Here is a 26,989-nt window from a genome sequence, read left to right on the forward strand (position 1 = left end):
TCAGTCTTAAGCAACAAGAAGAGTATGTCTGTTTGTTTCTGTCCTGTCCCTGGTATGTCCCAAATGGACCTGTTTGTCTGGAATTGATGGTGTTGTTAATCAAGCACACAAGTCCTTCAGCCGTGGGGAAAATTGTGGATTTTTTTTTATTTTGGTAGGGACTGAATGTAGAAGGCTGTTTTTTTTTTTTTTCAATCCAGCTTTGGTCAGCAAATGACACCTCAGGTAGGAAAGTTCATCTCAGATGGCTGAGGCTGGTAAAGATCTTAACAAAAAGCCCATCCTTGTAGTGAGAAGTGTCAGGATAAATGTCTGTGAACAAACCACCATTCGTGCTACTGACAATAATAAAGCTCACTGGATTTTTCAAGTCACCCTGAACAAACAGTGTTATTCCAATACATTACTCTGTTTCAGCAGATTGGGTGTTATGCACCATATGATTTGATAGGCATATTGCAGCAAGGCAGAACAACTGGTGGTCCATCTCCAAATCCATATGGGAAGCAATATCCATTTTGGTTTTAGTTTAGTTAGACTCCAGACAAGTCTCAGCCCTTCCCCAGGTCTTACCTATGTGGCCCTCATTCCTGCCCCTCCCTCCCTGCCTCCCTTCACTGGCATTCCCTGCATTGAGGAGCTGGCAGAGATGCTGCTCAGCTGCCTGCCCAGAGCTCTGGCCCACCATTTGCTCTTCACAGTGATGAGGAGCATAGCAGAGTGTTCACAAAGGATGCTTTGGTCTTAACTGCATTAAATTCCTGAAGGCACGTATCCTGGAGGAAGGGTTAGTCAACAAGCCTGCAGTACTTCATCCTTCCTTCAGCAGATCAAGATCACTGGACAGGGCAGTAGATGCAGCGACTGTGTGCTCTTGGCTCAGTTTGGAAGCATAGGGAAATGAAGTTGTTTTGGTCTCTGCTTATGTCTGAGTATACAGCAAATTTGCAAGAATCTCTAACAAATGATGCCACAAATATACACAAACTGAATAGCAGATCGTGTTCCTGCTTTATCTTTCCTTGAGCTAGCCCACACAATCAGTGCTATCCACGACAGAGAGCTGTTAGTCAATGATATGCCCACATCATGAACAGGTTGATATATACTTTATCCTTCCTTCAGCAGATCAAGATCCCTGGACAGGGCAGTAGATGGAGGGACTGTGTGCTCTTGAGTGATATCAAAGTGCATTCTCTTCTAAAAGAAATTTCTGTAGCAAATCCCCACATTTTCTTTTCCTTTGAATTAGGATGTTTATCAAAAAGCTCTTGCTTTTCCAATCCTATTAATTTTTAGATAATTTGGTTGGTGGAACTCTGTATTTCAGAATTAAGTTTTTGAAAAAAATACAGAACTAGTGAAAGAAGCCAGAGGGATGACTCCAAAAGCACTTCTCAAAACAGATTTTTGCTACACAACCAATTTTCCAAGGTCACTGGAACCTCAAAGATAATAATGTCTAATTAAAGATGATTTGTCTTACAGAATCACACTAGTTATAGAACAAGCACAGCAGCTTTAGCTCTTACAATCCAGGCAAGCTCTGGCTGACTTTATTAGGGTAGGGTTAATTGAGAAGGTTGTTGTTAAATACCAAGCATACTTGGAGCAGGTCAGAGCGCACCCGAAGAGATTTCCAAGATAAACAGTTGAAACAAAGACCCACTTTAATGTCTTGGGCTACTTAGAGGGACCCACAGCCACACAATAGCTCTGTTCTGCTTTCTGCAAGGAGGAGGCAGTGGCCTGTTTTGCTCTGCAGTACCAAATGCAGGAGGCAATCAGCACTTGGATGCTCTCCGAAGGCCGTGGCCCAAACGCCCACCCCGTCCCGGTGCTCAGCCCCCGGGTCAGCCCCACGGGGGCTGTGCAGCAGATGGGCAGTGAGAACAGCTCCTGCTCTGCAGCCTCCCCCCTGCCCTGCCCTGCCAAAATGAATACAATATGGATCTGAATCCCAGCAGGAAGCAAGGCATCCTTCGTCACTGCAATGGCTCAGTTTGGAAGCATAGGGAAATAAAGTTGCTTTGGTCTCTGCTTATGTCTGAGTATTGGATAACAAATTCGGAAAAATCTCTAACAAATGATGCCACAAATATACACAAACTGAATAGCAGAGCGTGTTCCTGCTTTATCTTTCCTTGAGCTAGCCCACACAATCAGTGCTATCCACGACAGAGGGCTGTTGGTCAATGATATGCCCACATCATGAAACAGGTTGACGAGCTCTTACTAAATCTGGTGGAGATTCTATTTAACCTGTCTACCTGGAGGCCATTTTCATTCTGAGGGCTCCAAAACAGGGATACCAAATGCAGAACTAGTACCTCAAAAGAGGCTGTATTACATCATGTTTTGCTTAGGCTGGCCCATTAAGCAACGACCCAGAGGCCAGAAAGTATTGCTTAAGAATTGGGGTTGCTTATTTCTTGAACGTCATTGCCTTAATAACTTTGTTTAATAATAGTTCTCACCAGCTATGGAGCTATGTGACATCTATGGAACTTGCTAGATGATGAGTAAAGTGCTTTGGTATTTATTTTCTTAAGCTCTTAGAAAGAGCAGATTTTCTCTTTCCCTTGCACTATTCATGTCTTCACTATGATTTTAGGCTTTAGGGGACTGCTAGTCTGAATTGCCAAGGGGTGATTAGCAGGTGTTACTTCAGATGCTGAATCAAGATTCTGACCTGCTCACTGAATGGAAAAATTCCCATTTGTTTCCCCTTGTGTTGCTTTTCAATCAAATCACTTTTAAAATATCTAGAAGTGACATACTGCAAATCAGACACAAAGTTAGTTAAAGAAGCCAAACAACTGCAGCTCTAATTTTTTTCCCCTGGAATCCATTCTTTGAGCTGGCACTCAACCATGGATTTGAGTAAAAATACAGATCTCAAATTTCAATCTATAAGTAGTTTTTGCATACAAAAACCATGAGATCAGGAATTTTTACCCCATGGCCATATATAATAATGTATTTGAACCAGCCTCTGAAGGGGTCTTTCCCTTCCCACAGAAGAACAAAAGAAGAGGAGGTATATTGGGTGCTGTAGATAGGTACCTAAAGCTACACAGGGTGTACCCATATTTGAAAAAAGAGTTTTTCACATTTGTATGAAACTAAACCTCAAAATTCCAATTGACCAAAGGGTCTGTAATTGGGCTCCCACATTCCAAGTACCTTTCTAGTATAATTTACATTGCTATATGAGTCTAAACCAGCTTTTCCAATTGAGGGCAGTATTTTTTTACCATTGTTACTTAAAGAAAAGCATTCAAGCTTCTAAAGCAATGAAGTGATTATTAATCTGTTTGGTTTGATATGGAATGAAGAACAACATGGTCAAGAAGAACATGGTCTTAAAGAATGAGACGGTCAGTTGTTTTCTAGATGACAACTTTGACTTTCTGGGTTAGTACCAACCTTGACAGGGGAGCAGAGTTCTCAAAAATACTGATTTCCAGTCAGTTTCATTAAAAGGTCTGTGGAGAAAAAAGCAATGCTCATAAAATGTATTGCCCTTTCAATTAGGTGCTCAAAATTATGAAATTCCATCAGCTTCCAGTTGGTGTTCAATTTGTTAATTCCTCCTTGGTCTGTAAGTTTTAATCTCCCAGGATTTTATGTCCAATGTTTGCTTGGTGTACAGTAGTGAGAGACTGGCTCTTCTGTAGCATCTCAGGGATGATTTGGTGTTCAAAATCTGGACATTCCACTGAATGGAAAATAGTCAGTCCACAGAATGGGAAATATGATGTGTATTTTGTATGTGATATGAGACACAGAGTTTGCATATAGTATTTTAGCAACTTCTTGGATGACCAACTTATTTTAAACTGCCTCCAAATAGTCACGTCATGCCAAAGGGAGTGTTCCACATTTCTTCTTTTGCCTTTCTTCTCAGGAAGCTTATGTGATGGCTAGTGTTGACAATCCTCATGTGTGTCGCTTGCTGGGAATCTGCCTCACTTCAACCGTTCAGCTCATCACCCAGCTGATGCCCTACGGCTGCCTCCTGGATTACATCCGGGAGCACAAGGACAACATCGGCTCTCAGTACCTCCTCAACTGGTGTGTGCAGATTGCAAAGGTAAGCAGAGCTCCAGAGCAGCTAAACTCAGAGGTCTGACAGCATGTAATTACCTGTCTCTGCAAATCTTTCTGTTTCGCCACCTGGATCATAGGTATCTTATACATGGCAGTAAGCAGTTACTTTTTCTTGAACAATTTACTTTTTTCATGCTGATGAGCAAACATTAACTATTCTTCAAAATGTTTCTAAGCAGCTTAATATTATCACCTAGACATTTATGTCCAAACCAAGCACCTGGTATTGAAAGCATAATGCAATGCAAATGTGATGCAGCACAGGCAGCAGGGAAGACAATAGAAGAATTTGTCAATTTCCATAGCAAAATGCTGCTTCCATCAGTGGATATCTTTGGGCTAGGTCACAGGACAGTGATGTTGAATACATCTTCTTGTGTGCCTTGGAGATTTTTATGCTGAAATCTCTGAGGCCAGGGATGAAAACTGCTGACTACTGAATACCAGCTCCATCCTTGCTCAGGCTGGCTTTCACCAAAAGGCATTCAGGCACCCCAGAGCTATTCTGTAACTCATAGATGCTGAGCTGGGGTCTGTAATCTAACTGCAATGGCCATAAAAGTCTTATTATCACACCTGGTATTGTTTGCCAAAGAGCAGCAGAGGAACCACAATACAGCCTCTAGACCAATATGCTGTGTTTGGATGGTGGTTAGCTATTTGCAAATATAGAGAAACAATGCAAAATCAGCAAAAAAATAACTGCAATTTGTTGGAGATTCATCATATGAGATGGCAGTGTCCACACAGCATGGTTGCTTTAATGCTATTTATTTCAGGAATGCTGGTCTGCAGGAAAACCACACACTTAAAAACTTATTGGTCCCTTGAGGCCTTGTGTACATGCCAGGCTCGCCCAGCCGTGGTTTGCTTTCAGGAAACACACTGAGGACCTCAGAAATGTATCCACCAAATGTCTATAGAGCACATTTTTCATCTCAGTGCACCTTTTTTACATTTTACTCCACAACAAGTGAAATCTAATTTATGTGTCCACCTGGGATGTGAGCTGCTTTTTTTTGTGACTTTTTGTGACTCTTTTGCTTTCTTGTCTAATATCAATTACTGCTCTGTCCTGGTTCCAGTCTCTTTGGAGGGTGAACTGGAGGCTAATTTTCCCTCCTCCTCCTTCTTCTCCTTGTTAATTTTTAAGGTGGCAAAATGTATCCTCAGATGGGTCTTTGGGGCATTGCTTGCCCGAGAGGTTCCCATTCACAATTGTTTGCTTCCGTTTGATTTTTTCATGGCGGTTCAACATTTGCCCACAGCAACTTCTACCCTCTCCAGTAATGCCTGACCTTCAACATAACTCCTTTGTGCTACTCCACTGAAGTTCTTCTCAAAGCACTCATAAATCTTATGTACAGCTTTTTCCCACCAATGTGTCTGGTATTGCTACTCTGATAAAGTTTTGCCAGATTTTTGAACATTCTCTGACACTTTAAAAATTTTTTACTTCTGAGTGGAAAAAAGAATTGAAACAAATACATGTCTGGTAACTAATCAGCAGGAGACAAGTTCCCTGGGAAGCTTATTTTCGTTACTGTTTTCACAGCTTTGAAATAAGTTTTCTTTGCATCTTTTACAAACATTATCTTTTCCTGAGGTATGGAGTCCTCTCTTCCAGGCAAGATGTTATGATAGCATAAATACTCCATGTGCAGAAACACTGTGAAGGAGCTCTTTGAACACAAGGGTCTCATGCTTAGTGATGAAAAATGGATTAAACTCCAGGCCTGTACACAATTAAAGAATCTGCTGAACTTTCTAAGCTGGCAGTTCAACATTTTTGGTGTATGGTTATGCACGTGCAGGAGTATTCAGCGATCAGCACCCTAAACAGCTTAGTGTGACACTGATATTCTGTCTTTCAGCAGCTCTGAGTCTTATAAGCCTCTGCAGCAAGTCAATTTTAGCAGGGCATTTTTTGTCCTACTGGGGCTAGATTACACAATTATTATTTTTTTTAAGATAGTCTGTTTTCTGTCAGCAGCTCAGAAGTTTTTGTTCCGAGAGCTCTGCTTGCTAAAGATCTATTTGTGTGATTCAGTGCATGCTCGTGGTGGCTCTGTGCCAGTTTGTTTGGGTGGTTTGTTTTGGCAACATTAGCAGTGCATGGGTGAAGTTCTGCTGAGGGACTTGGAAGGAGGATTCGATGGTGGTCCAGCTTAGAAGTGGGCTTAGGAAGCGGGTGGAGGATGGAAGACAATTATTCCCTCCAGTCCTTTTCCATCACATCAACACATTAATTTTGGTGCTAACTTTGTAGGTTAAAAGTAATTCTTTTATCAATTCTCTTCATAAAAATACAAGTGCACAAGCTACCGCCAGCAGAAATGCATGGACTGGGATTAATAGTGGATTTTGGAAAGGATATTGTAGGAAACTTGGAAATCATGAACTTTTTGATTTCATATACCAAGAGACTGATGTTGAGGGAAAGGGGAGTAACCTCTGTGGTCAGAAACACAGCTGTTAAATTTATGCTTTAGAAGTCAAACCAGCACAATTAGTTATGTTCTTCCTTGAGAGGCAGTTGTACCAAAAAAGCACGTATGCTGTGGCAAATCCAGCCTAATCATGGGAGGCAGTGAAACTGGAAGAACTTGCCTTTTTCAAAGAGGACTGGAAAATGGATGCAGCTCTGAGTTCAGACCTAGAATGATTTTTTTTTTGTTTCTCCCCATTTTTACCCTTGCAGTGGACTGCCTCATTGTTGTCAGGGAGAAGGCAGAGTATGCTGCCTGTAATAAAACACAGTATGAGCAACTTTGAGCAATTGTCTAAATACTCTCTGTAGGGTTTGTGTGTGTACCTAATGGCAGGGGATAGTTACTCTGTACTGTGCTCTCCTGAGCTCATTGGGTTTGCACAAGCGCAGCCGAGAGAAGACTTTGTCTCTTTATTTGTAAGTTCCATCCTGATTTTGTATTTCTTGAACTAAGTTCCAAAGGAACCAGATCCCCTGCTACTAACTACTCTACCCACTACTGCGTCTTTTTCCTTCATCACTCCACCAGTGCCTGGACCCTTAAGAAGGTTCCTGTGGGGTAATAGTAACAGTCAATAATGTTACAATAGTAACCCTCATCTTCACCCTGCAATAAACATCACGTAAATGGAGAGTGCAGGTGGGATAACTCACCAGGTGTTTATGGTGGTGTCTGTGGTTACCACAGAGCAGCTGAGGTTTGGTGACTTGAGTGTATCAGTGAGAGCTGACCAGCTGTGTGTTACATTGCAGGGAATGAACTACCTGGAGGAACGGCGCCTGGTGCACCGTGACCTTGCTGCCAGGAACGTCCTTGTCAAGACCCCTCAGCATGTGAAAATCACGGACTTCGGGCTGGCAAAGCTGCTTGGTGCAGACGAGAAGGAATACCATGCTGAGGGAGGCAAGGTAAAGCACGCTGCACAATGAACTACTGCTCTTTTGCTGATGTTTGTGCTTGCACACAAGCGTCAAACAAAGGGAGTGGGGAAAAGAGAGTGTGTTTTTCAAAGCTCTCAGCTGCCATCCCAGCGTGCTGCCTTTGAAGCCTGTGGAAGTCCTCTGAAATCAGCCAAAGCAGCATCAGGCCAGTGGGACTGCAGTGGGAGCAGAGGTAGCAGAGCAGCAAATGCTTTTGAAATTCCCACCCAGAATGTCTGGGAAAATTCATCAGTGCAGCCAACACCAATAAGACTGTGCAGTTTATAAAGAGAAAGGGAATGCTGTATATTTATAGCAGAAGAAAGACCTGTCAGACTTGGTTCAACACGCTTTTGTGTTGTACTGCGTGCTGATGAAGAGAACGTGTCCTGCTGAGAAATTAAAGAGAAGCTGCTTGCAAATATTGCAGAGGCCATAAATTGAAACCATATGAGTGTAGATCAGTCATGTAGCCTAAGACTGGATTTGTGTCCTCTTCTGATAGAAGGCTAAAACGTAGTTATTTGACTGTTTAAAATACTGTAAAACTCTTCAGTAAGAGATATTTCTGATACACCTTGTATTCCACATGTTTCCAGGTTCTTCATAATTATGAAAATAACAAAAAGGAAGTCAAATTTGCCTGTTGTACCATTCAGATAGTTCTGTTGGCTGGTTTTGGTTTTTTTCCCTTTCTGCAACCAAGCTATTGATTTACACACCACCTGGTGGTAAATATCCCTGATAAATTTTGGGTCAGCCTCTTAAGGATTCTTTGTGAATTTTCCTAGGTTCCTATTAAATGGATGGCATTGGAGTCAATTTTACACCGGATTTACACTCATCAAAGTGATGTCTGGAGTTATGGTGAGTTTAAAAGCAGTTGCAATTATTGCAGATAGGTTGGAAAATTTCATTATTTGCTGGTGACTCTATACTGGCCTTTTTACTTTGCATTTTGAGAAGAACAAGAGATCAAATATATAAACACGCGCCCAAATCACCTATTCAACAAAGTAAAATCCCCATGGAACTGCATGTGAGTGAAGTGTAAGATTTTTCACAGAATATGCTTTGGGTAATGAGCCCTCCCCTGAAAGGGGCCACAGGTGGGAGACTCTGGTCTATTTGCTGAAGTTCTGTTAAAGTTTTTCCTCAGCAGCTTCACAGGAAATATAATTGAGCTGGCAATAGAGATGGATAATTAGGAGGACTTAAAATCACTGGCCACATTATCAGTTGTTGTCAATCAGTGTAACTCTGCTGAGGCCAAAAATGCCTATGCTGTCCTGGTACTGAGGACAATGCTAAAAGGGAAGCAGTGTGATAACCTCCTTAGAGAATTTATTTTGTATTTGGTATAGTTCATAAAGCCAGCTTGAAAGAAAGGAGCAGAAAGAAAACGTTTCAAAGCAACCTATTGCAAAATTTCCCCCCATGGGCTCTTATATTCCTGGAAAATACTTAATGCAGATGGTCAGATCCTATGTCCTTTTTGAAACAGTACAGCCTCTGGTCTTCTTAATCCATTTATGTATCTTGGCATCCAAAATCTTGTTTTGTATCCTAAGCTACTGGACAATCACAACAGCTACATCACAAGAGTCCATGGTATGTCAGCAAATGACGCTTAGGCAGCTGGTTTACATGTCTTTCAAAAACTGCTTTTGCTCGTCTCCAGAGAGATTGTTTTCAAACAAAAAGAGAACTTCCATTTTTAAAAACACTTGCTGTGTTGGAGTCGGGAGACAGTAACCTGCATTTCCTTTCTGTGGGGCCAGGAAGCCTGTAGAATGTTCAACACTGATATATTAGCTGAGATTAAAAAAAAAAAAAAAGAAAAAAGCAAAACCTTAAATGGAAACAGGATTATTTCGAAGTGTTATATATAATCTCTTTACAAAATCATGGCAGAAAATGGTTTCTCAGGTTAGGGTTCTGGCAAAACAGTGCTTCCTGGGGACCCCTCTCTGCTTGTTACTTCTCCACACCTATGCAGAGCAGTCCAGCTCCTGGCAGTTTCTTTCATGATCTTCTCTTCCCACCCTGCAGGTGTGACAGTTTGGGAGCTGATGACATTTGGCTCCAAGCCATATGAAGGGATCCCTGCCAGTGAGATCTCCTCCGTGCTGGAGAAGGGCGAGCGTTTGCCGCAGCCGCCCATCTGCACCATCGACGTGTACATGATCATGGTCAAATGTGAGTTCTCACCTGGGCTTGTGGGTGCTCACAAGCTGAGCTGAATAAGTAACTCCATTGCATTTTATACTGTGTTCCTGGAAATGGCACAGAAACAGGGTTGTGTGAAAAGAGTGGTGACACCAGAGGGTGTTCCCACACCTTGAGCTTTACCTAGGAGCATGGGATGTGGCTTCATGAATCACTCATTCAACCAAATAAGGGTTTTTTCACCATTCAAGCCACTGACTGATATTGTCAATTATTTTAAACCTATATGGTCAGGGACTAAAAATGAGCATAACACCAACCATTTTGCCTGATACTCTGGTTTTGTATGCCTAGGAGATAAAATCAGCACTGCCTTCTCCTCCAGGCTCCCCCTTGGATCGTTAATGTGCTTCCCACTGCAAGCACACAGGTGGATTATTACTAAAGGACTGTCGGGAGTTGCAGGCACAATCATACTGTTAGATACGCATGAGGATTCAGCCTTCCTTTTCAAACTTCTTCCTCATTTTTGGCTGGTGTCTTTTTGGCATGCAGCTGTTGCAGTATAATAGCTTAAGAGCACAGAGTTTCTGAAGCAGCTTTTGGCTAATTTAGGACACGTCAAAGGGCTTCTGAACCTCAAACCCCCTTTCCATCTACATCATACTAAATGTCAGATTACTCCCTGGCTTCCTGCACGTCTCTAGACTATGACTGCCACATCCCTGCTCACTGCTGGGAAGATGTGATAAGAAGCCCACTAGGTGGCATTTAAGACCTTCTCAGTGGAGCAATATGTACCTGTTCCTGAAACAGGAGCCATGAACACTCTGTAGTGCAGCACTTTTGGGGAATCCTAGAGCACACACGTATCGCTGTGATGGGACGAGCATCACTCTAGGTGAGCCTGATCCTGTGCTCAGCAGGGCAACAGGAAATGCATCCAGAAATGGGCACCTAGCCTGGGAGGTGCCCAGACCCCAAAGCAATGTCCTAGAAACTCCTCCTCAGAGATTCTGAACCCTACTGACACCTCAGCCCCTATCTTTCCTTAGGGTCAATCCAGAGGTAGAAAGGAGGCATTTTGCCAGGCACCTAATCTGGTACCTGTTGCTTGTAAAACACAGCCAATGAAGTGTTCCCATCCTTTCCATGCCATTACACTGAATTTAAATGCAAGAATGTGAGGATCTAGGAGCTGAGCCTTCTTCCTGGCACAGGACTCAGTTGCACATGTTTTGCTGCTCTGGTCACCTCATGTTTGCAGGCTACAGTGCAGACCCAATTGAAGCTATGCCATTTTATCTAAAGGAATTCAGGATTCCCTGTCACCTCTTTTATAATCAGAAAGTATAAACTGAAATGTTCAAAGTAATTGCAAAATTATTACTAATTTTTAAATTTAAAAACCAGCATTTAAATATAGGCAACTCAGAGATAAACTCAGAAACAGTAGATTCTACTCCTGCAAGAACAGCGAACTCCCAAACACTCAGTCTTGTCTAAAGCAAGAAGCATTTCTTTTTGAATTAGTGGGGAATGATATTTCTAGCATGGTAAAAGGTCAGTGGAAATAATGAGATTTTGTCTAACATGGATCTTTGTCTAATGCAGATTTCAGAAGGCATATCACCACTTCATTTTCCCATTAATATAGATTGGCTGTTTCTTCTGAGTTCCTCTAGACATACTAATCTTGACCTTTATTATTTTTAATTTTAAACACAAGAGGCTCTAGATCAGCTCATCTGTCAGTTGATTACAGAAAATGTGGGTTTCCTAACTAATATCACATGTAAAACCTCCAGTATCTTTATTTGAAATCTCTTCTAGCATTGATCCAAACTAAGCTGTAAGGACTTACTTTTGTTGAAGTCAGTTTATTAATTAAATACAGCTTAGTTGCAGTAATCTTTCAATATGTCTCCAGTGAGGATGTTTTGTATTTCAGAAGACATCTGGTACAGAGGGAGGCTTCTGCTGAAACCTTCCAAGGACTTCATGAAGCAGTCCAGTGACTGTCAGACAGCCAAATCCTGGTGCCTCTGCAGGCACCCACCAGTGTTAGTTTGATTCCTCTCCTTCAAGAGCTTTTTTCAAAGCAATCTAATTAGGATTATCCCTCAGGTGGGACCTGTCTGCCCACGTGGATGTAGACTCAGCCTGAAGCTTTTCCAATGTGCTGTTTTATTTCCGTCTTCCCAAAACTGCCAAGATCTGCATTTTAAATGTTGAAATTCACACCTGTGGCTGCTGAATTAACTTTTTATGGTGGTCCCTTAGGGGTAGCTCCTTTCTTTGTTCCACACATGGCACTGCTTTTTTGCTGTTATATTTCATTTGAAACTCTGTGTTTGATCACCCAGACAATTTTGTTTGTGCATTGCTCTTCCTGCAGGCTGGATGATTGATGCAGACAGCCGTCCCAAGTTCCGTGAGCTGATAGCTGAATTCTCAAAAATGGCCCGTGACCCTCCACGCTATCTTGTTATACAGGTACTAACCACACTGGTGGGAAGACCTCTGATGGGCATTTCATCTGAGGCCCAAAGTAACTAGCAATGCATATGAGAACATATGATATGGCTAACTGAAGGCCAGATTTATTGTTGCTTTCTAGGTTTTAACTCATTCAGCTAGAGCCACAAACAAAATGTCAAGACTGGTCACTATTTTCTTAGTATTGGTCTCATTCTAGGACCAGAAACAGTCCATGAGAGGAGAACAGAGTTTGATCCTCTTCAAAATGCAATTATCTTACAGCACATGGACTGAGATTGCAGGTCTAGGTTCCCCTAAACCCTAGGTAAATTTGGTTAAACACACAGATTGCTGAATGGGCCATTTACTTAAACATTGGACTTGCCCTGTGGGTCCCTTCCAACTCAGAATATACTGTGAATCAATGAATCAAGATTTTGCATCTTGTGCCCCTTGTTAAATTACTTTATCTCAGAGACAAGGGGAGAATGAGGGCTTGAAAGGAGTCTGCAAGTCTTGTCTCATGCTGACTTTTTCAACAGGGAGATGATAGGATGCACCTGCCCAGCCCTACGGACTCCAAGTTCTATCGCACCCTGATGGAGGAGGAGGACATGGAGGACATAGTGGATGCAGACGAGTACCTCGTGCCACACCAGGGCTTTTTCAACAGCCCTTCAACGTCTCGCACTCCTCTCTTGAGTTCATTGGTATGAAAATTTTCCACAGTGGAAACATGACATGAAATTTTATGAGTGAACTGCTTCTCATAATGTCTGTATTTTCTTTTTCTGTCTTTTAAGAGTGCTACCAGCAACAACTCTGCTACAACCTGCATTGACAGGAACGGGGTAAGTGGAATGACCTTTATCCTCCTATGTGGATCAGCTTCTACATATCAGTCCCTTTAATATTGTTTTTCCCTACTTTCATCCTAGCAGGGGCACCCTGTGCGGGAAGACAGCTTTGTCCAGAGGTATAGCTCGGACCCAACAGGAGCTTTCTTGGAGGACAGCTTAGATGACAGCTTCCTACCAGCCCCAGGTGAGTACTTTTCCAGTTTTTCCATCCCATGGCCACTCATTCACAAGCCCTTTGCTTGCAAATATAATCATTTTCCTTCCTTTTCTGTAGAAATGAAGCAATTCAAATGCTTTCTATCTTTTTGGCTCAATAAATGGGAGTTGAAAAGTGTTCACATACCATTTTCCTAGCCTTTATCTGTCTGCTTCTAACCATTTCTCATTTCAGTTCACTCATGAGCCAGATTCCTTATGTTAGCCATGGGTGGCATCTAGGCAGGGAGTTTGCATGTGTGGTTATATGTTTAAAGCTTTCTACTTGAGAAAATAGCCTCTAAAAATTTTGGTTTCATTTTTTTTTTGCCATTTCACCAATACAAAGTGCTTTAAGGCTGTTTCATTGCTTTCAGAACTTAATCCACAGAAGGCAGTTCATGGTTTCACGTGGACTTACAGTGTAGGCGGCCAGAGAGAGAGCCAGTGAGCACTGAGGGAGATGGGGCTGGATAATGCAGTGATGATGCTTTGTGTCCTTAAAAAATCCCAACCAAGAATATGCCATAGCTAAAAAGGGTGAAAGGCCCTGCGAGGAATAGCACTGACGTGAAATGTGGAGTCACTGTTACTGCCAGTCCTGTATTTTCTAGGCATTTTCCTCATCTCTAAACATTTTTTCCAGGGAAACAGCTTCTGGCAGCTAACCTCCTAAACTGCCATTTCAGAACACTATCTGGGACACAGCCACCCACACGCCACTAAAATCAGCAGTAGCTATCTCACTGTCTCATGGTCCAAGACATCTTTCTGCTGGTTGGCAAACAAAACTCTTGAAGGTGAACCTCAGGGCAGCATGTTTGGTGCCCCAGAGTGGCAGTCCCTGCCTTTGGCTCTTTTCCACTCTGGGAAATTCAGAGACGTGCCATGTGCAAAGACCAAGTGGCAGCTGGGTTGAAACTAAATGTCAGGTGACACAAATGTCTGCATTAATTTTATATCTTCCTTTTCATTCCTTCTCATTTCAATTTTCTTTTTATTCTAGAGTATGTAAACCAATTGGTGCCCAAGAAAGCATCTGCCTCAGCAGTCCAGAATCCAATCTACAACAACTTCTCTCTCACAGCAAACTCAAAGGTCCCCACAGACTCCAGCTACCAGAATTCACACAGCACAGCTGTGGACAACCCTGAGTATCTCAACACCAACCAGTCTCCCCTGACCAAGACAGTCTTTGAGAGCTCTCCCTACTGGATCCAGGCAGGCAACCACCAAATAAACCTGGACAATCCTGACTACCAGCAGGACTTCTTACCGAAGGAAACCAAATCTAATGGTCTCTTGAAAGTTCCTGCAGCAGAAAACCCAGAGTACTTGAGGGTAGCAGCACCAAAAAGTGAATACATTGAAGCCTCAGCATGACCATAGAGAATTTCTTCTTGCAGCAAGGCAAGCTGGATAAGTGAACTGTTGACTGCTGCAAGAGTGGACTCTGGCTCAGAGCAAATGGCAACCACAATGCATCAAAAAGCACCTCTGCTTTTCATCATGGGGCTTGGAAACTGCAAAGCCTGTCTGACGGTAGTTTGGGTCCTTCCTTGCCCATTTCCATGTAATAACTGAGGCCCATAGCCTGCGCTCAGATGCATGTTGGGATGGAGCAGGATCTTCCTGGACTGAAGAAATATGGATGCATTCCTTTCATTTTCAAATGGTAGCATGGTAAAAAGCCACTCTGGGATGAACTTGAGAACTGTACACATTGTACAGTCAAATTCCTTTCTACATTCTGTATTTTTATAAATGTTTCTAACAGAAGTTTTGGATCTTTTACAAGATCAGATGCTTGTACTGCTCGTCTGCTAAGTGTTGCTCAGATCACCAGCAGGGAAAAGAATTATGTTCCAAATCTCCTGGAACTGAAACTGTTATTCCAAACCACCAGATTTTTACAAGTTGGCTCCCTATACTGCCTTTTGGCCCAAAGGTGAGAAGTGCATCTGAGGGACGTATGGGCGATTCTGCCCAGGGCAGTATGGAGTGGATTGGTCTGGGGAAAACTAGCACAAGAAGCAAAATGGCACAATGCATCACCTGCTGACCACTACTGCCACAAACTGACAAAAGGAACACACCTCCAAGTCACCTATACATGATTATAAAGTGCTCACTAGTCTGTTTTCTGATGGTCAAACCCAAGACTTTTTTTGTTCTGATCCCTTATGCAGCTGTCAAGTTGTCAAAATGCCTTTCTTCTTCAACAAAACTGTTAAAGATGTTGCTGTAACTGAAAAATGAAGTGTCAGATAATGTTTAACAGACTTCAATTAAATGACAGGGAAATGCAAATAGTGGCAAATTGGAGCACTCACAAGACAGACTGGAAGAACTATACTAAATTAAACTTGACTAAGGCAAGAAATACAGGTAGTTCTGGCCAAGCAGCTTTATTTCCCATTTTAAAGGGACTCAAAGCAGAAATAATTTTCCCTTATACATTTGGCAAAGAAAAGGGGTACTATCTAAGTAGTACATTTCACTCACTTCAAGGCAAAATACTACCAATTGTTGGTAGTAGGCTGGGGCTAGTTAAATATCCCTTTGGAGTTACTATTCTGTCAATGCAGGAGGAACAGTGAGAATGAATTAAGGAAAGAAAGAATAATCTAGAGTGATGGAAAATATTATCTCCCTCTTCTGAAGCACAGGGTTACCTACTTCTTCTTTGAAATATGCAGCAACATCGTCTGGTTATTAGTGTGGTACAGGCAGGCAAGACAAGGCTAAGATCTTGGCTTGACAGTATAAATCAGTGACAGCAGCAAAAGCAGCTACTCTTTCCAGTGACCCATAAAATTATTCCATCACTAACATTTCTTATGAATGTAGGAGGAATAAAGTGCCTAAAGTGTGAATTTAGTCAGTCCTTTAGATGCATTCCACCAGCAGCTTGGCAGTGCTATTTTAATCAAATCACTAGATCTGAAAGTAAATTCTCATTTGGGGACAAATGCTCTTAACTAGTTGAATGTTGGCAACTTGCTTGAGGGTAGCATAAGCAGCTGACTTGGAGAGGATCTGTAGTCTATATTAAGTAGCAAAAAATACCCATATTTATGCTGCTGCTGTGTTTAGAATACATCATAATGTGTTTCAGTTTAGGTAATCCATCTGAAGTCCAGGATCAAGCAGCAAATCCTTAGAGCACTGTTTTTACAGAATTACAGAGGAAAGAAGACCTTCAGTCATGTGAAATGAGCCCTTTTTTAAGTAACATGCATTAGCAGTTTGTATGTGTACAGCTCATGGGTCCCACTACAGTACAGGGTGAAGTGGCATGTTGGGTCAGAATCCAGAGATTGTTCCATTTGGTAGATGTGTCTCACCATTACCAAGTCCCCAGACACAGCAGTGTGGAAGATGCAATGTTTGACTTGGATTATCAGTGGCTTTTGTTTAAAACAGCAACCAAAATTCAGTTCCCACGTCCAATTAGCAGCAGATTTCTCCTTGCATTCCTGGGAGCAGATTTGTTGTGCTGCTCTCACAAGTGTGTAACATGTGCACACAGGCAGTGATGCTTTTCCCCACCCACTGCCCTGGCTAAAACAAGAAAACCACTGAGAAATAGCATTATGTATCACCAGCATTATGTAGCATGAATAGAGATTAATGCCCGCCCTTTTTAAAACAATTCAGGAGGGATTCAGTAGCAGCTCATTGCCAGAAACAAGGACATTCATCTAAAAATTAAGCAATCTAAGTTTGAAAGAATCTCTCTTTGATGTTTTTGATGAAAAAAGTAGGAAAGAGGATGTAGGACCACAAACTCTTGATACAAATGTAGATTCCAGACTGGCGGGATCAACTCTATTGTGAAGTATTTCTGGTAAATGGCGTCTTGTAAGCCATGATTTGTAAGCTGGCAGCTCAGTAATGATTCAAAAGCCACCAAAACATAAAAACTAGGTAGTGCCTGCAGGGGCAGATACAGTGGCACTGGGAGCAGATGGGACTGTGCAGCTGTGGCTGTGGCTGGAAGCACAGGTGCTGTGCAGGCTGATGCTCACAGGTAACAGATAATAGCAACATACCAAATGATTTCCACCAGGATTAGAAAAAATACCAAAACAACAAAACACAAGTAAGCAGCAGAAATGCCCTGGTTTACCCATTGCAGCTCACTGAACATCAAACAGCAAGGAGACCCCAGCAGATTGTGTGGGCTCATACAGGAGACCATGGTTAAGCAGCATAAATCAACATCCAGAAATAACTTGAAAGGTCAGCTGGAGGTGTGGGTAGAAAAGGCTGATTTTAAAGACACAGCTAAATAGGGAAATGTAACATACCAAAGCCTCTTCTGAAAGCTGACAGTCTTACCACTAGAGAAAGATAAAATTTCCCTCTTTACTGTATTTCTCATGGAAGACCAAATAAAACACTCACAAATTATTCCTTAGCATCTATCATAAAGCTGTAGTTATTACAGAACTACTTTTGCAATAATAATTTAGGACTTTTACTAACTTCTAAGTGTATGAAAATGTAAGTTAAGAGTCTTCATCTTACTTTGATGTTTTCCAGTGACTGTGGGCAGTGTCAGCGCACTCGATTTCATTGTGGGCCTTGGGTTGTTTTCTTCTGCTGCGAAGGGAGTTGATCTGGGAAATTTTCTTCATGTTGCAATACGTTTTGTCAAGTAAATTCATCCAGAGGCCAGGGGCTTGCTACTGTTCCCAGCTGACAGTCAACACAGAAGTAAGCTTTTTTAGAGAGAGCAATTGGAAACAGATGGTGGTTTCTGGAGTGCCTCAGGGTGGTGCCCCATCCCACCAACCTCACCAGGACTTGAAGCCTGCCCTAGCATTAGGAAATGTGGTCCTGTGGTTTGTTTGAAAGGAAGGAACTTGTATAGGGGGAGTAATGCCAGGGAAGGGCTGCAGCTGATCAGTCCCTACCTGAGAGAGCTGCTGAGTTTGCACAGGGACATCACTGAGCCCACTGGCTGTTCTGCAGGTACAGCTGCTGCTGTCCCTGAACCCAGCTTGATGTGAAGGGGGCTGCAGAGATTGCTTGTGCCAAAACCAATGTACATGGCATTTTTACTACGGGGGGTATCTCTTTTCTTCCCTGGGGGATGTAGTTAGGGTTACAACAATGTCACAGGACCCTAAACAGACTGAAGAAATCCCATCTCAAGGTGCCTGGGGTATTATTGGTCTGTCTGTGGGTGCTCCAGGGTGTCAAGAAGAAACTTTGCATTTCCAGACAAGCACTCATTTTTCACATTCAGGATTCCACATTTTCTGGTAGTATGACCACTGCCTGTCAAATGAGCAGCCATTGTTTCCCTCAAAGTTTCTCTATGAGAAAACACTTGAATCAGGACAAAGTATGAAAATGTACCTTTGTCCTCCTTCTTGGTGGAAACTGTATACTCATGAAATGTCAGACTCTGTGTATAACATTTAGCAAGACTGCTTTGTAATATTTTATCACCACTGATTCAAATTTTTATATTGGGATCCCATTTTCTAGCTCTCTTCTTATAAGTGTCCCCTGTGTCCCCTCCTTGTTCTGACATACAACTTTCAAGAAGCCTTTTTAAATAATAAAAAAAAAGAAAAAAAAAGTTTATACAAAAGAAAAACTTGACACCTTCAAGTAGCTTATCAAATGGGCTGCATTAGGACCAAAGATGTAATGTCTTGTTTTCTTGCTTTAAAGGAATAAGGTATTGTTCACCACTTCCACAGCCTCTCTTTATAGAGAAGAGCTACAGAGCTGCACCCTTCACTGGGGCAGGGTCAGACCTCCACTGAGCAAAGAGAGCTTGGCAGGAGGGTGAGGCCTGTTCATAGAAAACCAAACTGAATATCAGGACCATGTATCACTTCAGGGCCAAACCTACAACCTCTACTTTTTATTGCACTTAATGCAATATCTAAACAGAGACATAGCCAAGAAAAAAGAAGCAAATAAATGATATTTTGGCTCAGTATCAGGAAAAAAATACGATGATGTGAAGATGAGGCATGATAAAATAACTTCTTTGTGTGAGGAAGTGTGTAGGCAGGCAGTGAGACTTTAAAACAGTAACACTTTTGGTTATGTATAACTTCAATTATGCAGGGGAGTTGAAATCACAGAGCATCCATGATATGCTTTGCTTTCTGCCATGTCTCCTGCCTACATTTGATGTCTTGTTGTAGGCAGATCACCACCTCTATCACCATGGCCATGTGGACTGAGAATTGTGCAAGGGTTGGTGCAAGCCCTTCTTTTTATGCAGGGAGAGAAAAGTGCAGCCCTAGTTGGCTGTCCCACAGTTAGTGGTCAAGCTATGCCCTCAAAAGCCTCCAAAAATGGGTTTCCCAAGGGAAAAAAATTGGCAACTGAAGACCTACCTGGCAAAAGACACAGCACTTGTTGCATTGATGAAGTCAGCATTCACAATGCTGAACACCTTCAGCCAAGATTCGGGACTGGTGCTTCATCAACTTTGCTGTCATCTTCTAACGTGGTGCAGATGGGGCAGCACAGGTCCTATGGTCTCTATCTCTCACTTTGAAGTAATGGTTTTTTCTGATTAATAAGGTGAAAACCAGAAATCAAAAATGCCTCTAACAACTGGACTGGTAGAAGGTGTTGTTCCTACACAGCCAACACAGTACATCATTTCCAGTCAGGCTGGAATTTATCCAGACTCTTCTTACCTCCCATAAGCTAGCTGGAGAGCGTGGATTTGCAACCACCATCAATGTTATCTTCATGTTTTATTAAAGGGAATAATCAAAGTAGTTGTCTACAATGGTAGAAGGCTTGGCTCATATACCTACATTCCCTTTTTAATCCTACATTCCTAATAGTATTCTCCTTGAAATTAATGGGATGTTGAAATTGATTACACTGAGAGTATAAAACAAGGCTAATGTTGAGTGATTTTTGAAAATCCCTCACAATAATCAGAGATCCTATGGATCCATTGCCCATTTTAGGCTGCTTTGTACTGATGCAATCAACCGAATATAAGGTATGATGACTTGGTTTTAATAAACTATCAAGCAATATATCCACAGATACAGATGGTACCCTCAGAACATTGCAAAGTTACTCAACTATGAAAGCACTATTTGTAAAATAAGAAACTCTTGACTTTTATATGGTTTAATGGTTTATACTGTTGATCAAAGATTGTTTGTATATGAGCGATGAAAAAATGAGGTGTATATTATTCATTTTAATTGTTTTTAATTTTTGGAGGACTTTTATTGTAATATACTGTTGTATTTGGGGGGAACAAAAAGCAGTGGCTAGCTTGTAGCTTGTAGCCAGAGGAGAACTCACAGTAAGGGTTCTTTATAGATGGACTTAGATTTTTTTTTTTCTGGTAAAATTTGTCACCTTGGGGATTTATCCAGAGCTTAGTGAAGCTATTTACGGCACTCTTTCCTCTCTTCAAGACTCTTTGGCTCTCTGCATGCATAGTGCTGGAGTTTCATAATATGAGCAATAATACAGGCAACCCTTGTGACCAGTGGAAGTGCAATATGAAAGCCCAGGTGCTGCTTATCAGGGCCTAAAAAAAGCTGCTCTTTTATGTGTCAGGTTCCCACTTCACTTCCATGACAAGAGCAGAAGCAGAGTGAAAGCAATCCCTCAAAGTCTGATCCATGTGGCATATGAAGCCATAGTGTTGGCCATTTCCAAAGTACATAGCCAAGGCAAAATAAAGTCTCAACCAGAGTCATACTGATGACTTAAATTGTTGTACTATACAAGGCAGGAGGAGAAATTCTCTTAGCAAAGGCTGAGCCAAATGAAGCCCCAGTGTACCCTGAGTATGGTGAGTAATATCCAGCTGGTGGAACATGTGGCTGACAAAGATTAAAGGAATTGCAGGGTCTTCAACATAACAGAGCAAAATACACTGCCAGACAGTAAAGAAGAGAGGAGCTGGAACTGTCAGTATGCACTCAGCCTGGATAGATCCCTGGTATCACAATTTGTAAATGAAATAATTTTTGTCTTTATAGATTAATTTTGTACACAGAAAAAAAAAAAAAAGCCACAATAGCACCTTTCTCATTTTCATCTTTCCATCCAGACCCTTCCAGTACATAGGCTGCATGTTTTACCAGCTCAACCTATTTTATGCAGAAATTACGTAGTCTTAATCTTCATATTACTGGTTCTCAAAAATGTCTAATGCGTATTAATGCATGATATTTTTATTTTAATAAAAGTAATTAAATAAATATTTGCTCTCCCTGCACATTATTTCCTTCCACTCTGCTTTGAAATCAGCTGGCTTGATAAGATTCTAGATAAGTTAGTATTGCTCTGAAGAAGAAGAATTAGTATCAAGAAGGAAATTGAAATATACATTGTACATCTATGCACCTCCTCTGAAGATCAGAAAGCAACTTGTAGATTTAAAAGTCCTTATCAGACAGGAAACTGCTGTTGTCTGTATCTGACAGAGGCAGAGCAATGCCTCTGCATTTACCCCAGAGGGATTAGGACCCTGAGTTGCTAAATCCCACTTTCAAAGCACCAAAAGAGAGGAACTTAAAATGAAGAATGATATGAGTACAGAAAAGTGTGGGTGTTTGGGAAGGATGAGCATTCAGAAATTCTACTGAGTTCAGTGCAGTCAACTTCAAATAAACAGAGAAGTGACAGGGGGTGCAAGAATAGAAGACAGCCCAAGAAACACAGCTGCAGTTTAACCTCCCTATCTGCCTGCACAGGATATGGCAGATTAAGATAAGATATAGAAAATTGCTATTAAAGGATAGGAGAGGAATACAAGTCTGTTCCATAGGCTCCATCATTGCTAACAACAGCCCTAAGCAAGCCTCACCCTTTGGCACTCCTGACCTCCACCCAGGAAAACAACAAAGCCAGCCTTTGGGGAATGGATGCCCAATCATTACATCAGAACACATCAGAAATGTACAAGGGAGCCAGTAAAAGACAGTGTGCCCTGAGGAGGCTCACAGCCACAGCTGAACCACCTACCATGGCACCTGGGACAAACCCACACAGCTCCTACAGCACTGAACATGGAAGGGCTCCACCACCACTGAGACAGACACATTGCAGCAGTAACTCATCACAAATGGCATTTTTCCTTCTTGTCCTAAGGCTGCTGACTGGGGCAAGGCTTCTGCAGCAGCTCTTGGTAAGGGATGTTTGTACCAAGGATTGGTCTGGCAAGAAAGAGGGGCCTTGCAATTGCCAAAGGTGGGGGGTGGGAACAACAGTGACGGTGTGTGGTGGTGTTTGCGGGGGTCCCAGGATGAGGGAAGAGACAAGAATCTTGACTCCATGTTTCAGAAGAATGATTTATTATTTTATTTTATATATATATATATATAATTAAAACTATCCTAAAAGAACAGAAGAAAGGATTTCATCAGAAGGCTAGCAAGGAATAGAAAAGAAAGAAATGATAATAAAAGCTTGTGACTGACCAGAGAGTCCGAGACAGCTGGACTGTGATTGGCCATTAATTAGAAACAACCAACATGAGCAATCAAAGATCCACTTGTTGCATTCCACAGCAGCAGACAATCACTGTTTACATTTTGTTTCTGAGGTCTCTCAGCTTCTCAGGAGAAAAAATCCTAACAAAAGGATTTTTCATAAAATATGTCTGTGACAAAGGTGACTCAGCTTCCTTAAAGTGGCAGTATGTTTGCTGTCCAAGATGGGCTCAGTTCTCTTGTCAGCATCACCCAGGAGGGGTGTCACTGGCATGGCAGGCACAAAGGGACCTGTCCTGCTCACAGTGCTCAGTGAGGTGACTGATCTCGCTCCCCACATGACCTGCTTGGAGCCCATCTGTAAATATAAATGAAGTAAGGCACCAGGCCCACACAGTGAATTATTACTGTTTATTTGAGAGAGGAGCTGGAACTGCAGATCAGGTGGTGCTTTAAATTGTTTGTTGGGAATTGAAGTCTCTCTAATAAGCACCATCTGTGTGAAGCTCAACACCAGAGCTCTTGTTGCAGAAATCCTTTTACTTGAAAACCAGTTTCCTTTCAAAAGAGAGCAGAAGGAATGTTATTTAATGTGTGTGTCTTAACCTCAGAGTCTGCGTTCTCCAGTGAGTTACAGCCTTGAAACTGAAGTAGATCAGAAATAGCACAGTAAGTGTTGTTCATCTTTATCCTGTACTGTATGCATATATTGTGTGTTTGCACCTTTTTTTCCTTTTCTTTTTTGAAAGCACACAGACTTATGGATTGCTCTAAACTTCACTGGACACTGTCCCTCTCAGACAGGAGCAGTGATGATACAAGAGATGGATATCCTTGTCTCACAGACAACTTTTATTTAGCAGTGTTTGTCCTGGCACCGGTTTAGCGAGCCAAAGTACAGCTAGTAAGGGTCACAGCTGGTTGTACAGATTCCCATCTAGCTCTTGGGGCCTGTTAAGCCATCAAAAGCTGAGGATCTCTGTGTGAATTTGCTGGTTGTGGGTAAGAAATAGAGCAATGTGTAACCTCTACTGCTGCCCATGGAGGCTAGGCCAGGTCAAACCGCGCCTGGCTGGGCATAAATGTCACGGGAGTGCAGCTCTGGCACAGCACAGTGGTGGGATCCTTCAGGCACAGACTTGCCCCTGTGGCCAGACATACTATGGGGCACTCATAGAGCACATCTGCAGCTATTTGAGATTTCCAAAAGGAACCCAAGCTTGCAAAGCCTCTCTGGGACTATTCCTATTACCCCTGCTTCAAAGAGCAGCAGAAGGAAAGCTAATGGTGCCCTCTCTTGGAAGGAAGGAACTCTTTCCAGAGCACACATAGCTTTAAAATAGGTCTCCCAGCAAACCAAGCTGAAAAAATGAGCTTGCGTGGGCAATTTATTTTCCAGTCCATTTGGAGTACAGGTTCATGGTACATTTAATCCAACCTACGTAAGGGATGCTGCTGGAAAGGGCTGCTGCACTGATCCGATGGAAAATTAATCCTTCTCTTTGGCAGCTGAGTTTTAGCAGCCTTGCAAGACAACTGCATCCACCACAGAGCTGACTTCTAACGTGGCAATGTACATGCAAAGGACGCAACCATAGCCCTTGGTAGCAAGTGTACAAGTGACAGCATCATAACTAGTGTGACATCCTCCTGCCCTCAAAAGCTCTTGTGCATATTACTATAAATAATTCTATTTCCCCAGTTCTCAGTTTCTGGCTTTCTCCATGTCATGCAAGAAAAGAAATATTGTGCAGATGAAGCTGTGAAGAATCTTAAAGTAATGCAAATAGGCTGTGTCAGATCAAAGAGATCTTGGTTCAGGTTTGGTTTGTGATCATTATATTGCTGGTAGGGTGAATTCTTCATCCAGCCTTTTCGTATCTCATGGGAATGCTCCAGCATGAGTCTAACACAATGCAGAATGGCATTTTTAGAAAAGCCATGGTTTTGCCTAATGCAAACACTGCTTCCATATACTTTTAAAAATTAGTGTATTGGCCCCTGGGGCTTGCTAAAGCGAGATTATTTCTAGTACTTGTTTTGTTGGTTTATTATCCAATGGGGATCTCCCTAAAAAATCTGGCCACTTTATGTCACAGACATTTTTTCACAAAAACCCTCTCTTTGGGATTTTTCCTCTTCTGGGAAGCTGAGGCCCCAGAAAGAGAATGTAAACAATGATTATCAGCTGCTGTGGAATGCAACAGGTGCACCTGTGATTGGCTCATGTTCCATGTTTACAATTAAGGGCCAATCACAGGACCAAGCTTGGGGACAGATTGACAGAGAGCTCTCTTGTTTTTAGATTCCTATTCTATTCTTAGCTTAGCAGCTTCTGAACTTTTCTCTCTATTCCTTTTAGTATAGTCATAATGTATTATATATCATAAATCATTAAATCCAGCCTTCTGATCATGAATCAAGATTCTCGTCTATCTCTCTCACCCTGAGGAACCCTCACAAGTCATGTAACAACTTTATGTTTTGCTGCCGTGAATAACAATGCTGAACAGAATTGTAAACAAGTGAGACTTTCAATTATTCTTGGGTTTTGAGTGCTAAGCTAACAAACCTAGCTTCCATCAGACGTGAGTTGCACCAATGGTAGAAAGTAGCAAAATGTGTGCCAAAACCTGGGAACATTAGGAGCAGAGAGCAATGGGCACGCCCCTGAGGCATGTGTACAAGCAATGTGTAACAATTCAAGAGCACACACACAGCTGCCCTCCTCCCAAAAGTCAGGCTGCTCTCTCCTCTGTCTCACATCAATGCCTGATGAGGAAGACTTTGTAAACCTACAGGGCCTTCTCCCACCACAGGGGAGGCAGCAGCAAGGGACACCTTCATGGTTACTTGATGGTCAGGCTGCCTCCAATGGGCACTTGAAATCAGCACAAAAAGGCAGGCAGGCACCAGGCAATTCCTGGGAGAATCAGTGATCTATATGTAATTAAACCAAATGTGATTAAGCAATAGTTATTAGAGGTAACACTGACTACAAATTCATCTTTGTAAGCAGCCTTGTCAGCATGCTAATTGCATTGGCTTTCTAATGCTTCCCTTCAATAGAAACTGGTGCAGATCAATAGGTCACTTCTCCCAGAGGGAAAATGCTCACTGGAAAGCTTAAAATAATTATTTAGCCAGAGATGAGCCCATTGAAATACTGGTGGCTGAGCCAGCTCCCTCAGAGGATTTTCACCAGGCTGGTTTACAAGGGGGAAGCCAGAGGAAGGAGACAAGAGGGTGTAGGTGGGACACTCAGACTCTCCAAAGAAATCCTGAAGAGACCTTGGAGGGAGGTGACCCTGTCTGCTTCACAGTATGTGACTCATATTTAGTCATGCAAGGACCCTGGGAGGTAGGAAAGCTTGTTACATGTAGGTAATAAAAATAACTTGTTTTTTTTAACTTTAAAAGGAATGAGAGAAAGAAACACAACTTGGCCTAGTGTGGGATGGCCTGAGAGGAGGGAGAAAATACGTGTTGGCAGGATAGAAGAAGTGCATATTTTTTAAGGACAGGAAGAAAATGTGGTGGGGGGTAGAGCTAAGAAGAGATGTGTCAGAGACTGGTTGACTGATTTGGGAAAACAGGTATTTTCTTTAAAATAAATTTACCCCAGAATTTTGTTGTTGTTGAGTGACCAAAGCCACATGCACACAAAGAGCATTTTATTTCCTAAATCATTAACTAGATCCTTTTACACATGTGGGTTTTTTATTTTGCAACAAAGGTTTGAGCATTCTGGAGATGTTTTGGACAGGATTGGATAATTTGCTTCTTGGATGGTCTTTTGGACTTGCATTACTTAATGGAGGACGATGTAGCAAGGGGCATATGGGGCAGTGCTGCAGAAAGCAAGCTGACTGTAGGTCCTGCCTGGAAGAAGAAGAAGTGTGGGCTGTAGCAGGAAACATTCTGGAGGAAGTACCTACAGGAGTCAGTTTTTGAGCCCATGCTTATGACTTTAGCTGAGGTGGTGGCCGCCTTTTACACAGTTTCTTTATTAAAGGGTCAGTGCAATTCCACAAGTATTAGCTCTGTAGCTGAACCACATACAGGCTGCAGGCTGTTCTGTGCACTGCATGTTTCTCAGCAAGGCTTTGTAGGTACTTAGCACAGTGAGGTCCCTTTGAAATCAGGCCCCTGGATTTTGTGTGGGAAAAAAGATCCCAAGTGTGCCTTGTGAAAAGAGATGCGGGGTGTGTAGTCTTCTGGTCTCACATTTCCATGCAAAAAGGTTTGCACACAGGCATGTATATATCCTCTTGCAGGGTGCAATTTCCTATTTTGCAAGCTTA

The 26,989-nt window shown here is 42.2% G+C and overlaps 1 protein-coding gene across 2 annotated transcripts in view; it reads left to right on the forward strand.

Annotated features, from left to right (window-relative positions):
• The window catches only part of EGFR (epidermal growth factor receptor), a 156,608-nt gene extending 135,572 nt beyond the window's left edge, over window positions 1-21,036 (forward strand). The window contains exons 20-28 of one of the 2 annotated variants that reach the window (XM_005486979.4): window positions 3,911-4,096; window positions 7,358-7,513; window positions 8,317-8,392; window positions 9,578-9,724; window positions 12,093-12,190; window positions 12,718-12,885; window positions 12,979-13,026; window positions 13,114-13,219; window positions 14,237-21,036. In XM_005486979.4, the coding sequence (XP_005487036.2) occupies window positions 3,911-4,096; window positions 7,358-7,513; window positions 8,317-8,392; window positions 9,578-9,724; window positions 12,093-12,190; window positions 12,718-12,885; window positions 12,979-13,026; window positions 13,114-13,219; window positions 14,237-14,613 (1,362 nt within the window). In that variant the 3' untranslated portion in view covers window positions 14,614-21,036. The remainder of the gene's footprint in view (window positions 1-3,910; window positions 4,097-7,357; window positions 7,514-8,316; window positions 8,393-9,577; window positions 9,725-12,092; window positions 12,191-12,717; window positions 12,886-12,978; window positions 13,027-13,113; window positions 13,220-14,236) is intronic. The other variant, XM_026793416.2, reaches the window with a different exon arrangement.
• The last annotated feature ends 5,953 nt before the right edge of the window (window positions 21,037-26,989 follow it).

This window comes from Zonotrichia albicollis, chromosome 1 (assembly GCF_047830755.1).
Source record: "Zonotrichia albicollis isolate bZonAlb1 chromosome 1, bZonAlb1.hap1, whole genome shotgun sequence".
Taxonomy (NCBI): domain Eukaryota; kingdom Metazoa; phylum Chordata; class Aves; order Passeriformes; family Passerellidae; genus Zonotrichia; species Zonotrichia albicollis.